Source organism: Petromyzon marinus, chromosome 59 (genome assembly GCF_048934315.1).
Source record: "Petromyzon marinus isolate PM22_M1 ecotype Great Lakes invasive population chromosome 59, UKy_Petmar_22M1.pri1.0, whole genome shotgun sequence".
Classification (NCBI taxonomy): Eukaryota; Metazoa; Chordata; class Hyperoartia; order Petromyzontiformes; family Petromyzontidae; genus Petromyzon; species Petromyzon marinus.
In genome coordinates, this window is record NC_133725.1 from 9,474,656 (window position 1) to 9,490,951 (window position 16,296).

Consider the following 16,296-nt stretch of genomic DNA (forward strand, 5'->3'; position numbering starts at 1 on the left):
GGCAGCTGGGACCATAGTCACCAATAAAACAATTGGTAACACACTACGCCGTGAAGGACTCGAATCCTGCAGTGCCCCCAAAGTCCCCCTGCTCAAGAACGCACATATACATGCCCGTCTGAAGTTTGTCAATGAACATCTGAATGATTCAGAGGACAACTGGGTGAAAGTGTTGTGGTCAGATGAGACCAACATGGAGCTCTTTGGCACCAACTCAACTCGCCGTGTTTGGAGGAAGAGGAATGCTGCCTATGACCCCAAGAACACCATCCCCACCGTCAAACATGGAGGTGGAAACATTATGCTTTGGGGGTATTTTGCTGCTAAGGGGACAGGACAACTTCACCGCATCAAAGGGACGATGGACGGGGCCATGTACCGTCAAATCTTGGGTGAGAACCTCCTTCCTTCAGCCAGGGCATTGAAAATGGGTCGTGGATGGGTATTCCAGCATGACAATGGCCCAAAACACACAGTCAAGGCAACAAAGGAGTGGCTCAAGAAGAAGCACATTAAGGTCCTGGAGTGGCCTAGCCAGTCTCCAGACCTTAATCCCATATAAATCTGTGGAGGGAGCTGAAGGTTCGAGTTGCCAAACGTCAGCCTCGAAACCTTAATGACTTGGAGAAGATCTGCAAAGATGAGTGGGACAAAATCCCTCCTGAGATGTGTGCAAAACTGGTGGCCAACTACAAGAAACGTCTGACCTCTGTGTTTGCCAACAAGGGTTTTGCTACCAAGTACTAAGTCATGTTTTGCAGAGGGGTCGAGTACTTATTTCCCTCATTAAAATGCAAATCAATTTATAACATTTTTGACATGCGTTTTTCTGGATTTTGTTGTTGTTATTCTGTATCTCACTGTTCAAATAAACCTACCATTAAAATTATAGACTGATCATTTCTTTGTCAGTGGGCAAGCGTACAAAATCAGCAGGGGATCAAATACTTTTTTTCCCTCACTGTACATCTGGCGGTGTACCCTGCAGTTTGTTGGGATCTACGGATGGAATGCATCACCTTACAAATGTACATAATTATTTCCGGTAGTGTTCCAGACAGGCCAATGTTGTTGTACACACGTGCTGTACACACAACGTGCTGTTAGCGAGCATCTATTAGGCGTTTGCGTAAAAATTCTGATACAGTATTTGACATTCTAAATTAACTTGTATATAACACTAAAATGAAGAATTTGTGTCAATCTCTGCAGAGGCATCATACCACGGAAAATGTCAAGAAAGCCGTACATCTGGCAGCAATCTTTGGTAAGTTAACTCCATTTGTGATATTATACAGGGTGGCTCAAATGTCAGGACACATGGGGTTATTATACATGGTGACCAAAAAGTAAGGAAAGAATAGGGTTCTTATTATATAGGGTGGCCCAAAAGTCAGGGCACAAGGGGTTATTACACAGGGTTTCCCAAAAGTACATACTGTAGTGTTGTTTCATTTATTTTAACACTGACATTGATACATCCTATTTGTTTATTCTTTAAGCTTGTATTTTGACGATGATTATCAGTATTACTATCGATTCTTCTTCTACCCCTATCACTAATCAGTTCCCCTATCACTATCGCTATGTCTATCACTGCCACTATCACTACACCTATCACTACCCCAACCTCTATCACAACCATAACTACACCACCACTTTTACCAACAATAACAACCCCACTACTCTTTATCTCAACCACTATCCTCTCATGTACATTTTTATTTTTTTCTATGAAGCCCCTTGCAATTAGACGCTGCTACATAAATCCACATTAGATGACATACGATTTATGTATACAGTTAATCATCGATTATCCGGCACAGCGCGATTATCCAGCTTCTAACATTATCCGGTGGTCCTGGGCCGATCCGGCGAAACTGGAAAAACTGCACCTAAGGCTGTAACCAGTCCTGCAATCAGCACCATGTGCGTGACAAAAAAAAAAGTAGCTATACTTGATTTCACTATTACATATTATACACTGTACATTATACACTACATACAACTTAAACAATGCAAATACTGCACGTGTATTCATCAGTAGAAATTGAAGTGCTAAGTACGGCACAGTAAATACAGTATTTTTTTATAGTAGGATATGTTTTGACTTGAAGCTTTCGTGACTGCAGGAATTCATATTCTTTGGGTTTTTCTGGAAAGTCACGTAGATAGGTTGAAATAAAAGAACAAAAAACAACTACGTTTCGATCACAACGCAAGCGGTCGTCATTAGGAGAAAAAATTTAATATACATAAAAAAACTTTTTTAATAACACGCTTTAATGAAATGTACCGTACGAGTAATAGAAGAACTCAACGACTCGAGGAAGTGCCCCCGAAGCGTGCCATAACGTAGGGGACCGTGGTGATTTACAGGCAACGTCAGTTGACGGTGGACAATTAGACCCAAGCTGAAACTTAACATATAAAAAAGAATGTTTAAATATATTTATTTATAATTTTTTATGACAGAATATAGTTTTGTCATCAGTATGCCATAAGTATACCAAGTTTGCAGTCGATACCACATTGGGAAGTGGGTAAAAATTGAGTTACAAGATTTGAGGATACAACAACAGACAGAGTGAGTTAATAAAAACCGTGTGAAAAGAGGAAAGCTGCTGAGGTAGACTGTTTTAAAGGTTTGAAATGGGTGAAGCCCAAGGGTCATAAACGAAGTGGGCAGGGCTATTGATGTTAATGTGAGAAATTAGCATGTTAATGTAAGACGGAAGGCGACCTCCATGACAAGGGTATGGAAGCGGCTGTGTTAATGTAAGAGATTAGCATGTTAATGTAAGATCGGAAGGCGACCTCCATGACGAGGGTATGGAAGTGGCTATGTTAATGTAAGAGATTAGCATGTTAATGTAAGATCGGAAGGCGACCTCCATGACGAGGGTATGGAAGTGGCTATGTTAATGTAAGAGATTAGCATGTTAATGTAAGATCGGAAGGCAACCTCCATGACGAGGGTATGGAAGTGGCTATGTTAATGTAAGAGATTAGCATGTTAATGTAAGATCGGAAGGCGACCTCCATGACGAGGGTATGGAAGTGGCTGTGTTAATGTAAGAGATTAGCATGTTAATGTAAGATCGGAAGGCGACCTCCATGACGAGGGTATGGAAGTGGCTGTGTTAATGTAAGAGATTAGCATGTTAATGTAAGATCGGAAGGCGACCTCCATGACGAGGGTATGGAAGTGGCTGTGTTAATGTAAGAGATTAGCATGTTAATGTAAGATCGGAAGACGACCTCCATGACGAGGGTATGGAAGCGGCTATGTTAATGTAAGAGATTAGCATGTTAATGTAAGATCGGAAGGCGACCTCCATGACGAGGGTATGGAAGTGGCTGTGTTAATGTAAGAGATTAGCATGTTAATGTAAGATCGGAAGGCGACCTCCATGACGAGGGTATGGAAGCGGCTGTGTTAATGTAAGAGATTAGCATGTTAATGTAAGATCGGAGTGCGGCGTCCAAGACGACGGCGCGGAAACTTTACAGCCAGTTATGATTTAAACTGGTTAATAACGTCCTTCCAATGATTGCTCAATTTGTACCCATCTCGGTTGAAATTGTGTCTGTGTCTATGAATATGGATGGCTTCATGAACAAATATTTGTTGATAGCCAGTTGGTTTGCAAAGTACCTTCGCTTTAATAATGATCAGCCATGGCTGTGCCGGGTGGTGGAGGGTCGTAGACTTGCTGAACTTTCTAATCTGATGCACTGTTATCAATTTCGTGTGTGCCCACTGAATTAAAACAATGATCAGCCATGGCCGAGGTATTGGTCCTACCGTGTTTCAGATCTGCCTTATGTTCACGAACACGGTCCGAAACATGTCGCTTGGTTTCCCCAATGTAACTACTGCCGCAGACACAGCTTAGTTTGTAGACGCCGGTGTATTGCATGTCAGGGATCACTTCCTTCACAGATGGGATCAGATTACGAATTTTATATACTGTGTTAAATCGAACATGGATCTTGTGTTTGCTCATGATTTTTGAGATTTTTTTGGTCACCCCTGCTATGTATGGCAAGGTGATGGTTTTGATTGGGTTCTCAGATGGTTCTTTCCCAACGGTTGGGGTGATAGCTTTACGGATTGTGTAGTCTGAATATCCATTCATCTTGAGAGCTTGGTGTACGTGTTCCAGTTCACTGGCTAGGTGATGGTCGGAAATACATCGAGCTCTACTGGCTGTGATGTTTCCGTGCCGTCGTCTTGGGCGCCGCACTCCGATCTTATATTAACATGCTAATCTCTCACATTAACACAGCCACTTCCGCACCCTCGTTGTGTAGGCCCCTCTCCGATCTTACATTAACATGCTAATCTCTCACATTAACACAGCCACTTCCGCGCCCTCGTCGTAACGTTGCTCTCCGATCTTACATTAACATGATAATTTCTCACATTAAATCAATAGCCCCGCCCACTTCATTTATGATCCTTGGGCTACACCCATTTCAAACCGTTAAAACAGTCTGCCTCAGCAGCTTTCCTCTTTTTTTCCTCATGATGACCGCTTGCGTTGTGATCGAAATGTGGTAGTTTTTTGTTATTTTCTTTCAACCTATCTACATGATTTTACCGAAAGACCCAAAGAATAGGATATGTTTGTCTATTTGTATGTTTATTTATGCCAATTTCACATAGTAAACAAATAAAAAAAAACGTAAATCTGTGTCATCCAAGAATGTGCAACAATAAGCTATTTTACGTAATGATTAGTGATTATCCAGCGTTTTTGAAAATCCGGTGCCCCCTCCTCCCCAAAGCTGCCGTTTAATAAATTATCTACTGTATTTATAAAACCGCTCAGACAGAGCCGACGATGGCCAAGACGCTGATCCGTCGTCACAAAACTACGCTGATGAGATGGATCAGCAGAGACCCGACCCATCTGCTGGATGAGCTGGACGGCAGAGGCCACATCCAGCGCGAGCTCTACAAGACAGCCAATGACATTGCCGACCGCATGAAGCAGGCACGGTCGCTGCTCGACCACTTTATTGACTGCAGCGAGGAGGGGTGCGAGAAGCTCCTGCGGACGCTCAGAGTCGTGTGCCATCAATACCCCTCGGAGCTACGCACGTGGTTGGACGAGAACGGTAAATGGCCGGGGGGAAGGGCTTAATCACTTTGCACGCAGACCGGGATGCTACGCGTGCAGAGCGGGATGCTATGCGTGGGGGGCAGAACACTACGGAGTGGGATGCTACAGAACGGGATGCTACGCGTGTGGAGTGGGACGCTACACATGGGCACCGGGACACTACGGAGCAGGGTGCTACGCGTGGGGAGTGGGACACTACAGAGTGGGACGCTTTTGTAACGGGATGCTACGTGTGCAGAGTGAGATGCTACGCATGGGGAGCAGGACGCCATGGAGCGGGACGCGATGCGTGCGGAGCGGTACACTACGGAGTGGGATGCTATGGAGCGGGATGTTATGTGCGGAGCCGGAAGCGATTGCCGTGAAGGCATCGTTTCATGCAGGAGGGAATTGAGGGGGCTGCCTGGTAAAACTAAACTATTTTTTTGTAAGTGTGTATGTATGTTGAACTTGTGTTGCACTATACGAAACCAATTGGGCTAATCAGAGGTGTGGGGGGGAAGGACAACAAACTAAACACCTTGCAAGGCCCACTATTGAGCTATGTAGCTCTTTTTAAGAAGCGACCACAGGCTATCACAAATTATAGCGCAATGAAGTGGCTTATCACGTGGAAATGTATTGCAGCCAAATACTCAAAACGCGTGATGTTGATTTTAAATGTGGAGGGGAAAACCAGGGGGACCCGGACCAAATTCATGTGACTATGGTGTGAGAGAGATAGATGCAGACTCCACATAGTTGCAGGCATTGTCACGGTCTGGGGATCGAACCCACGACCTCCTTTATACTCTATTTAGCTCTCTTTTATATTAAGAGAGAGTTTAGCCTGGAGCAGAAGAGAGAGCAGCTGGGTTGTGAGAGCTTCATACGAAGTTTTAGAATAACAGCAACAATGATAGAAATGTCACAGTGACTAGAGATAGTAAAGTTTAGAATTATATTCATTCGATTTTAAATAATTATAAAGTTGTTGCTCGGATGACAGTGAGGAGGAGAGGTGGGAGTGGTTGAGGAAGGGTTTGGGTTGTGACAGGGGTAGTGCTAAGGGTAGGGTAAGTGATATGGGTCGCGATAGGGTTGGTGATCGGGGTCGTGATATGGGTAGTGATAGAGGTCTTGATAGTCTTCTTGGTTCTTTCGGTAAAGTCACGTAGAAGGGAAATAATAAAATAATCAAAGATAATAAAAAATAAAATATAAGGTCTTGATAGGATTAGTGATAGAGGTAGTGATAGTGGTTGGGGTAGTGACAGGGGTAGTGATAGTGACAGGGCTTGTGATGGGTAGTGATAGTGATTGGGGTAGTGACAGGGGTAGTGATAGGAGTTGGGGTAGTGACAGGGGTAGTGATAGTGGTTGGGGTAATGATAGTGGTTGGGGTAGTGACAGGGGTAGTGATATGAGTTGGGGTAGTGACAGGGGTAGTGACAGGGGTAGTGATAGTGGTTGGGGTAGTGACAGGGGTAGTGACAGGGGTAGTGATAGTAGTTGGGGTAGTGATAGTGGTTGGGGTAGTGACAGGGGTAGTGATAGTGGTTGGGGTAGTGACAGGGGTAGTGATAGTGGTTGGGGTAATTATAGTGGTTTGGGTAGTGACAGGGGTAGTGATATGAGTTGGGGTAGTGACAGGGGTATTGATAGTGGTTGGGGTAGTGACAGGGGTAGTGACAGGGGTAGTGATCGTGGTTGGGGTAGTGACAGGGGTAGTGATAGTGGTTGGGGTAGTGATAGTGGTTGGGGTAGTGACAGGGGTAGTGATAGTGGTTGGGGTAGTGATAGTGGTTGGGGTAGTGACAGGGGTAGTGATAGTGGTTGGGGTAGTGACAGGGGTAGTGATAGTGACAGGGGTAGTGATTGTGGTTGCGGTTGGGGTAGGCCTGGTTTAGCTGGGGGTCAGGTTTAGGGAGCAGCAGCAGCAGCAGCAGGATGATGACGCTGGGCTAGGGGAGAAGAGATGAGGATTGTTCTAAGGCAGGAAAGGAGGAAGCTGAAGGTCATCATAGTGGCGCAGCTCTGGAGTATGTGGCAGCAGCGTAATGTGACACAGACGGGCCCGGTCGGCCACAAGGGGGCTCCGAATAAATAGATAAACAACTATTTTGTTTGACCAGATAAGGCCGACTGAGCAATATAACTCTTCTTCAAAAGCGACCTGGCCACTAATGATAGCTTAACAAAGTTGCTTACCATGTGGAAATGTACAGCAGCAAAATACTCTAATCACGTGATGATGTTGATTATAAATGTGGAGGGAAAAACCGGATGATCCGGGGACAACATGCAAATTCCAAATATACAGCATGCGTCAGGTTCAAGATCGAACCCACAACCTCCTGTATACAAAGAGAGGTAGTTAACATCTTACTCCTATCTCACCCCCTACCCCCAGTCACCCGTCACCACGAAGTGCACCACAGTTTTTGTACAGTAAATTACAGTGTACAATATATTTTTTTATTACCCATCGAGTTATTATTCTCCATATTTACGCAGGATGTCTTAGTTGTGTTGAAAAGTGTGAATTTAGTACGTTTTGAGTCATAAAATATTTCTTAGGGACGAAACTTAGGCTGTATAATGGACCTTATGGGAGAATACGTTTCGCTTTATGGTGTTTCACTTTACAATCAGGGTTTCAACGCTCAATTTTACGTTCTCAACCACCGGCTATCACATTGACATATTCTGTTCTGATGACCCCAATTTAATCAGCCTATTTCTTGGTAGCTGTTCCTTATCTTGTAACCCACACATTGTATCCACTTTCAGCCAACAGCATGGCAATGGAGAAGTTCACGGAGCCGGGATTTTCCAGTCGCTGCTTTTCCCATCAAACCTCGTATATGAGATGTACCGGATGGTGCATGCAGGAAGACACAACTGCTGCAAGGTTTGGACAAGACGTGCCTCCTTATCCGGCAGTGGACGCGACTACGCAAACTGATAGAGGACCTATGGAAATGTCTGCCATCGACGGTGATATGCTGACATCCAAAGGTATTACAGATGAGGATCCTTTTTTAAATTGGTTGAAATGAGACATAAGACCCCTGCATTATTGTTGCTGATGTTAATTTAATGAACCAGCGAAGGAAATTATTTTCAATCTCCCTCTATTAGGCACCAGTTGTTTTGCTTATTACTGTGACTGGGAAATGCAGGCAGACCTCGCTTAGTGCTGTTTTGTCCTGGAGAAATGTTCTACTAAAAACCAATAAAATAAAAAAAATACAAAGCCCTTTCAAGTGAGAACACGCAGCAGCAGCGGGAGCACTGGCCATCACTTGCTCAGCCAATGAGGACAACGCACGCTCTGAGCCAATCAGCACTAGACCGCCCGCAATTTCATCAAAGTTCGTGGTCACAATTGGATTTGTTTGGCCAGCCGAGAGCTCAACACAAGACGAGGATAGAGCCTCAGGCTTTACCTAAAAAAAAAACCTCTACGGAGATTTGAGACTGAGGGCATCGCAAAGACCCAGACTGGCAGCGCAGCAGCTCTAACCTCATCTCCCACCGCTGCCTTTCAGCAGCACAGTACGTAATACTTCCTGATATTAGAATACTTTGTTTTTTTTTACCAATGAAATAATGTTTACCATCTGTGTTATTATGAGTGCTTTTACTGATACCCCAATGAAGCCCTTGTATATTGCTCATGGGAAAGAAATAACACCGTCGGAAACGCATCCCCATATCTTCTTGCAAGCATTTCCCCCACTCATGTGGTGGTGTCCGCTGGCCTTGCCAACCTCAATGCTGATAAAGCTTTTGGGTTTAGATCTAAATTTAAAAAACCTTTATTATGAATATTGGCCACGAAAACCTACGTGTTCCCCATGCTGCCCTGCCCTGCGCCATCTCTCTTTCCGCTCCTTGGGCCACCATGTCTGATGGCACCATATCGTCCCCCCCCCCACCTCTTCTTCTGCCTTCTTCTTGATTTTTTCCTTCCACTTCGATCATGGACACCTTCTAACCCGCATAACTTCTCTGTTGTCGCTCCACATGACCGAGCCACACCAGCATTTTCTCTCTCATCTTCTCTATGATTTCTACCACCTTGAGTCTTCCTCTCACGTTTTCATCTTTCACCATGTCCTTCCCCATATATACAATGGTATAATGACCTCTTTTAGCGCCGATTTGTTTATTGCTCACTTCCCCAGGAACAACGCATCTTGAGCACTAAGTGCGGTCTGCTTCTGTGTCCTCCTACCTACCCATCTTCCCGCATACACTTTTGTTTCCACGAATGATACAAAATCCCTCCACAAATTGCTGACAATTAGTTTTGCAGGAGAAAACAACGTTGGTGGCATTACCTGAGTATCACCTTTTGGGTGACCTTGCTTCGACTATACATTTGTTTATTTTTGTATTCTAGATTTTAAGCTTTCTTGACTGCAAGGATCCATACTCTTTGGTTCTATTCGGTAAAGTATTAACATGACTTTACCTAATAGAACCAAAGAGTATTTTTTACTCTCTGCCAGAGGACAGTGCACTGCCCCTATCATCTCCTTCCATAGCCCCTTCCTTCTCCTCACTCGCGCACTTCGTCTGGCACTGGCTCAGGCCGGGCGTTGTTGTATATGTGGGTTATGAAAATTTGATGAAAATAAAGAAATTTAATGTAATTTACATAAGTTATCCGAAATTATGTTAATTTGTTCAATTATGCATTTAAATTATGCAAATTCGAGAGATAATCGTATTAATTTATGCGAGTGGGTGTGGTTATGATAATGCAGGTCGTTATGATAATCGGGCCCAGCCTCGGTGACGAAGGTTGGTTATCAATTGGAATAATGCAATTAATCATATGCAGTTATGCAGGTGTTGTGAGCGTGAATGAGAGAGTCAACTCGACTTCATTGTTTTACTCCGTATTATCAATAAGGATACGATTATTCTCGCTTTAACATTTATTGATTGTGTGTTAGTGTGCTTATGATAAGTCCACCAGGTTCAGATCTCAATCGCAGAATTCAGTTATTATGCAGAATCACGGAAAGAATCACACGCAACCCTTTTGCTTTAATCAATTTTATTTTCTAGCTGAACTTTAATTTTTGGATAATATGAGAACTCTCAATCTCGGAATTTCAACACAGCATTAACACGGTAACCATCACGATTGCGTTGTTTCACTTTGGCCTCAGCCATATAGTTAATCACCGCGTAACACGACCTCGGTTGTTGAGAGAGAGAGAGACGTAAAAAAAAATGCAATTGCTACTCTAAGCAAAACCTTAACTCTCTATTATGAATGATTATACTGGAATTTGCACACACCGTACCGCGTTCATTCATAGATCCATACACAAGATTATGCAATTAAAGACGACCGACTAAAATACTTCTTCCATAGAGTTGCATAGAGATCCATAGAGTTACATAGAGATCCATAGAGTTGCATAGAGACCCAAGTGACCGTATCCACGTAACTCGATGGCAACAATGTTTCTCGTTATCAGCTAATAGTTGACGCACTTATCATGAGTCTTCTTGTATGTGTTAATGTGTGACGGTTGTTGATCTTTTTGCGTTAAGTAAACGCCTAGGTTGGCATTCCTTCTGTCAAAAATGTGTTTGTTCCCTACAGAGCGGTGAGGGTGTGAGGGTGTGAGTGTATCATACGGACAGCGATTCGGGTTCGGCTGACGTAGTTGACGTATTGTTGTAGTTGCGGTATTTCGTTGGTAGATGGCGCTCACTGGCTGAGCGCTCTCCAGCGCTGAACGCTCTCACTGCTGGATGAGCTGCGCCGGAGCGCTCCCTCTCCTTGAAGATACGCAAACGCGCCCATGCTGGTTCGCTGACAGCAGTTTCTCTCCACTGCTGGATGACTCAAGTCGGCACACGCTTGGTCGCTGGTTTGCTGGCAACAGATTCTCTCCACTGCTGGATGACTCAAGTCGGCACACGCTTGGTCGCTGGTTTGCTGAAAGCAGGCACTCTCCACTGCTGTATGTTCTCGTTCGAGGCGTCGGCTTGGCTGCTCGTGCTGGCAGATACAGGCTCTTTCCGCTGCTGGATGACTCAAGTCGGCACACGCTTGGTCGCTGGTTTGCTGGCAGCAGATTCTCTCCAGTGCTGGATGACTCAAGTCGGCACACGCTTGGTCGCTGGTTTGCTGAAAGCAGGCTCTCTCCACTGCTGTATGTTCTCGTTCGAGGCGTCGGCTTGGCTGCCCGTGCTGGCAGATACAGGCTCTTTCCGCTGCTGGATGACTCAAGTCGGCACACGCTTGGTCGCTGGTTTTCTGGCAGCAGATTCTCTCCAGTGCTGGATGACTCAAGTCGGCACACGCTTGGTCGCTGGTTTGCTGAAAGCAGGCTCTCTCCACTGCTTTATGTTCTCGTTCGAGGCGTCGGCTTGGCTGCCCGTGCTGGCAGATACAGGCTCTTTTCGCTGCTGGATGACTCAAATCGGCACACGCTTGGCTGCTGGTTGCAGAAACTCTTGCTTGGTGCGTCGGTCACGCTACAGCTGGACTCGATGTAGAAAATAAAGGTCTTTAAACGAGACTTTGCGTGTCGGCTCTGAACCCACACTCGGTGGCGCCTCGCCACCCTATGAGCCTCGCCATCCCTTGTCGATCTTCTGCAGCTCGCCGACTGACAACTTGCTGAACTCCTGTGCCTTGTTGAACTGAACTTTTTAAAAGATGCTCAACCATTATATTCAAAGACATTCTCCGCTCTGCGCCGTGGAGGACGTGGTCGGTGTGTGTGTGTCCGTGCGTGTATGTCATCCACCAAGCCCACCCCGCGTCCCCCATTTACAGAGGGCCCCGCTATAATGACCTTCTTGCTCTGGTGTGAAATTCCTTTCTCTCTCGCGCTGCGGGAGAGACAAAGACGGTCGGGAGTCTCTGGGATATTGTTTAAACTCGTTTCTAAAGTTTGCCCGTTCGCCTCATCCCTTCTCGATAACTTTTGAGGTGACTGTATTTCCTGTCCCCAAGATTGGTGATTTAACAGTAAGAGTATTAAAGGTGAAAATCATTTGATATCGAATAAATAAAGTGGGTAATGATTCACCGATGTAGATTATGGCCTGGTTTAATTGGAGTGGGTGTGCGATGGTTGATAATGTTAGCTTATTTTTGTTGTGGAATTTGGACTTTAATCGTGGTTTAATAGCAAAATACGAGGCAAATTGTCTAACTTGTGGCACCATTCTGTCTGCGGCTGACAAAAGGGGGGCGAGGTTGGGGCTTGGAATCGGAACTCCCCCTTGGTGACCCCAACCCAGTGGCACCTCGAACAGCTTGTCCATCTGGAGATTTCCCAGATAACCACCACCCTTCCTTCGCCTCGGGGTTTTTTATTATTTGTTTATTTATAATTGTCCTCTTTACAATTTACACCTGCTTTTCTCAGAGAGTCTGGTTTGTGTTGCATTCATTATTCCAGTTAAAAAAAAAATTCTCAGTAAATATTATTAATTTAGAAAAAGGCTCAGACATACAACAGCGTTCTCTGCCTGCCGGTGGGCGAGGGTGGCCAGGGTCTGGTGGACGTCGCCGCCAGGGTCATGAGTTTCAGGCTCAGGCGGCTGCTGTACGACCGGGAGGAGCTACCCTGGAAGTCACCGGCCCTCGCCCTGCTGAGGAATGCAGGGGGGTACCTGGCGTACCGAAAGGAGCTCTTCCTGATGAACCTGAGCCTGGTCGACTTTACAAGGCTGCCAGGTTATCACCAGAAGCTCTTGGACGCGTGGCGGAGCTTCGAGTGGAGCAGAACGCACGCGCCCTATGACCTCGCGCAGTTCCTGAATGAACGCTTGTTCGGCAATGGCCTCTTCCAGGGGATCAGAGGAGAGAGGACCCTGGCTCTACGCCTCACATCAACAGGGCTGCGGACAGTCTTCGACCTCATGCAGGCCCACCAGCGCAAGTTGGAAGACCGCAGCTGAGATCTCCAGCACCGCAGGACTCCGCTCTATGCTCGCCGGGGAGAAGCTGCTGCGGGACGTGCTCTGTGCCATGAAGGAGCTGCGCCTGAAGCTGGAGGCGCCGGGGAACAGCCGCGGCCCTCCCTCCTCCTCCTTCCCGGAGTTGTGCTTCTCCTGCGCGCAGCCCCTTGGCCACAGCGACTCCGGCAAGCTACTGAAACTCTGAAGCTGCATGAACGTGCCGCTGAAGAGCGCCCTGAACAAAGCGCTCTACACGTGCTGTGTCAAGGCGCTGCATTCCCGGGTCCTGGCCGGCCTACCGGACATAAAATGGAAAGACCATTTCTCTCCCCTCATTGCGGCCGCCCCCCAGTGGAAACAAATGTACAGTAGCCAAACGGTGAGGTGACCTCCAGATGAAATTGGCACACTGCACATTGCCATTGGCCGTGTGGCTCAGCCGAATTTCGCGGTGTACAAGATAAGGAAAAATATGCTGGAAGATGACACTGTACTTCCAGTTTTCAGGGGCCTGCTCAAGGCGCGGCTCTGGCTGGAGCACACATACCACACACATGCTGGTGATGTGCGCATCTTTCTCGAACGTTGAGGGGCCAGAAAAGCCCTCTGTACCAGTGTGGACGGCACCCTCATGTTCACTATCTGAAGTGCTCGCTCGTCGCCGTGGCATGTGCGATAACCACCACCACGTGACTTTTCTTTTGAGTTGTGCGCGGTGCATTTAGCGCCACAGAACCTGGATTTATAGTATTTGTTATTTGTTTGCTGGTGACTGTATTTCATTTCGACTGTATTTCGTATCGGAATCGCCTCCAGTGTTGTTGCTGCTGGCGGCAATAAAAGTTGTTAAAAAAGTCAAAAGTCTCTCCTCTTCCTTTCCAATCTTCTCTGTCTCTACCCCTCCTCCCTGTGCCCAATCCCATTCCTTCTCCCTCCTTGCTCTCCTCCACTGGAATCAATTTCCCCTTTACATTGAGCAGCACTGCCCATAGACTCAACACTGCCACACATAGACTTAGCACTGCCCACAGACCCAGAAGTGCACCATAGACTCAATGCTGCCCATAGACTCAATGCTACCCATAGACTTGTAATGACTGTACTTGTCACTGTGTGGTGCCGGGACTTGTGAAGTCACGGCCAGTAATGTTGTCATTGCGGGCAGCCCAGGTTGCGGGCTGCAGTACAAATACTAGCGGTGGTTGGTTGAGCGCTGGTTAGTGCAAAGGCACCGCGAGCAGTGTGCGGTGCTGGCTCCCGGTGAGGGAGCGAGAGCAAGCACCAGCCAGCCAGGGTTACTCTGGGGCATGATACTCTGGCTGACCTGTTGTCACGTGACCGGATGATGCTGGAGGGGGGCCAGCGGTGGACGGGGGCCGAGGGGCGGTCACATGGTCCTGGAGAGCTCTCGGGAACATTAGAGAAGAGGCCCGAGGAGCCTGTAGGGTAGGCGGGGCTAAGGGCGGAGCCAGCCCCAGCCCGGGAACATATAACGAGAGCTCCGTGAGGAGCTCGGGGTTCTTCAAGTGTTGGTGTTCGAAGATCCACGTCGGGGAGAAGAAGCCTCTAGCCACGTGGTCCGAGGCCCAGCTTGTGATCCGGACCGGGATAGCGAACCGTGTCTAGTTCTGCCGTAGCGTGGTTAGATGGGCATTCGAGACCCGAGCGTAGGTTGTGTTATGTTCGTGCTGTTGTGTTGAATAAATAGTGTTGCTCCCAAGTTAACGTCTGTGACTCAGTTGGACTCACTACAGACTCGACGCTGCCCAAAGCTTCAACACTGTCCATAGACTCAACCCTCCCTATAGACTCAACACTACCCAAACACACCACTGCCCATATTCAACACTGCCCATACTCAACACTGCCCATAGACTCAACACTACTCATAATCAATCAATCTGTATTTTGTGTGCCAATATTTCCCTCAATAAAGTAGGCATCAATGGGCATTACAGTCACCCCATTGTACATTAAGCAGTCCCCCTCTTTAACCTCCTTCCATTCATCTCTAAAAGCCTCACTTCTTCTCCATCACCCTTCCTCTTCCCTTGCCCCTCCATTCCATCCTGCACCTCCCTTATAGCCCTTTCGTGATCCAAAAGTACCCCTCTATCGCGATCCAAAAGTACCCCTCTATTGCTGTCACTCATTCCTCAATTATTGCCAATTACATAATTCCATTCTTGTGTCATCGTTTTGTAAGATACATCAAGCGCCCTGAGTGAAGGCACTTTCTATTTAAATAGTCAACCCTCTATCCTCCAGGGTTACCCTGTTGAAAACGCTCGCAAATGCAAAATTCTTGGTTGCAGAAATCTTGTTCCTGATACGAGTGAACATAGGGGGGAAATGGCAAATGTTTAATTCCAATGACTACAATAAATAATGAATACGTTAAAAAGAACGTTTTTTTTATATTACCTTTAACAATGGTGATTTGACGATGATGGAGGAGGTGGTGAGGAATTCAGGATGACGTCATGGGAGATGCTGGTGTTTGATAACAACGCCGCATATTTGCTATCATTTTAGCACTCTGGGCAGTGCAAGCCGCAATACATTCCCCGATTTGCATTCACCTTTTTAATGGACCTCGTAGTCGACTTGTTTATTACCAAAATGTAAGAATGAGTCGACTGTAAGTATGTTTAAAGTAAAAAATGCACAAGTGCGAGTTCGGAGCGGGAATACTACAAGACTTAAAGACAAAAGGGGCAGCCCACGCAGCGTGCCTAATCTTCGCAGCAGACCATTTCAAATGTAGTAACATTCTGCACGCACCTCCCCGGTGTTGGTGGTGTGGCACTCTGTACACTCGCGAATACCAGAGTCCGGCGGGTGTCGCGAATAGGAAATCGGTGTGCACTTAGTAACTCACAAATAGGAGAATCCAGAACTCGCGCGGAGCGAGAGTTAGCTGTAATTAGATATTATTTACATTTATTTACATCAGCGCATGATGTTCATAACAAGAAGCGTAAACAAATCGTGAATAACATGGCATATTCAGTCCTGTAAGCTACCCATCTACTTTTACATTTGGTGATTTTAATACTAACGTTGCTGGTAAATTTAATGAAATGTAATAATTAAGTTATACACTTGCTGTAGCTTCAAAATAATGCAATGAATTGTTTTATATGTAAACACACGTGCAATTTCTCCTTTGCAATAAAGGGAAAAAATAATTTGTAGGTAATGTTTTGACCAATATCACAAATGTATTTGTTTC

The 16,296-nt window shown here is 46.1% G+C and overlaps 1 protein-coding gene across 2 annotated transcripts in view; it reads left to right on the forward strand.

Annotated features, from left to right (window-relative positions):
• Positions 1-16,296, forward strand: part of LOC116955323 (uncharacterized) — a 30,934-nt gene that overhangs the window by 12,267 nt on the left and 2,371 nt on the right. The window contains exons 2-5 of one of the 2 annotated variants that reach the window (XM_076053100.1): positions 1,213-1,267; positions 4,839-5,127; positions 7,905-8,132; positions 10,845-15,774. In XM_076053100.1, coding sequence (XP_075909215.1) covers positions 1,232-1,267; positions 4,839-5,127; positions 7,905-8,132; positions 10,845-10,879 — 588 coding nt within the window. In that variant the 5' untranslated portion in view covers positions 1,213-1,231 and the 3' untranslated portion in view covers positions 10,880-15,774. Of the gene's footprint in view, positions 1-1,212; positions 1,268-4,838; positions 5,128-7,904; positions 8,133-10,844; positions 15,775-16,296 lie in introns of those variants that run through there. The other variant, XM_032976343.2, reaches the window with a different exon arrangement.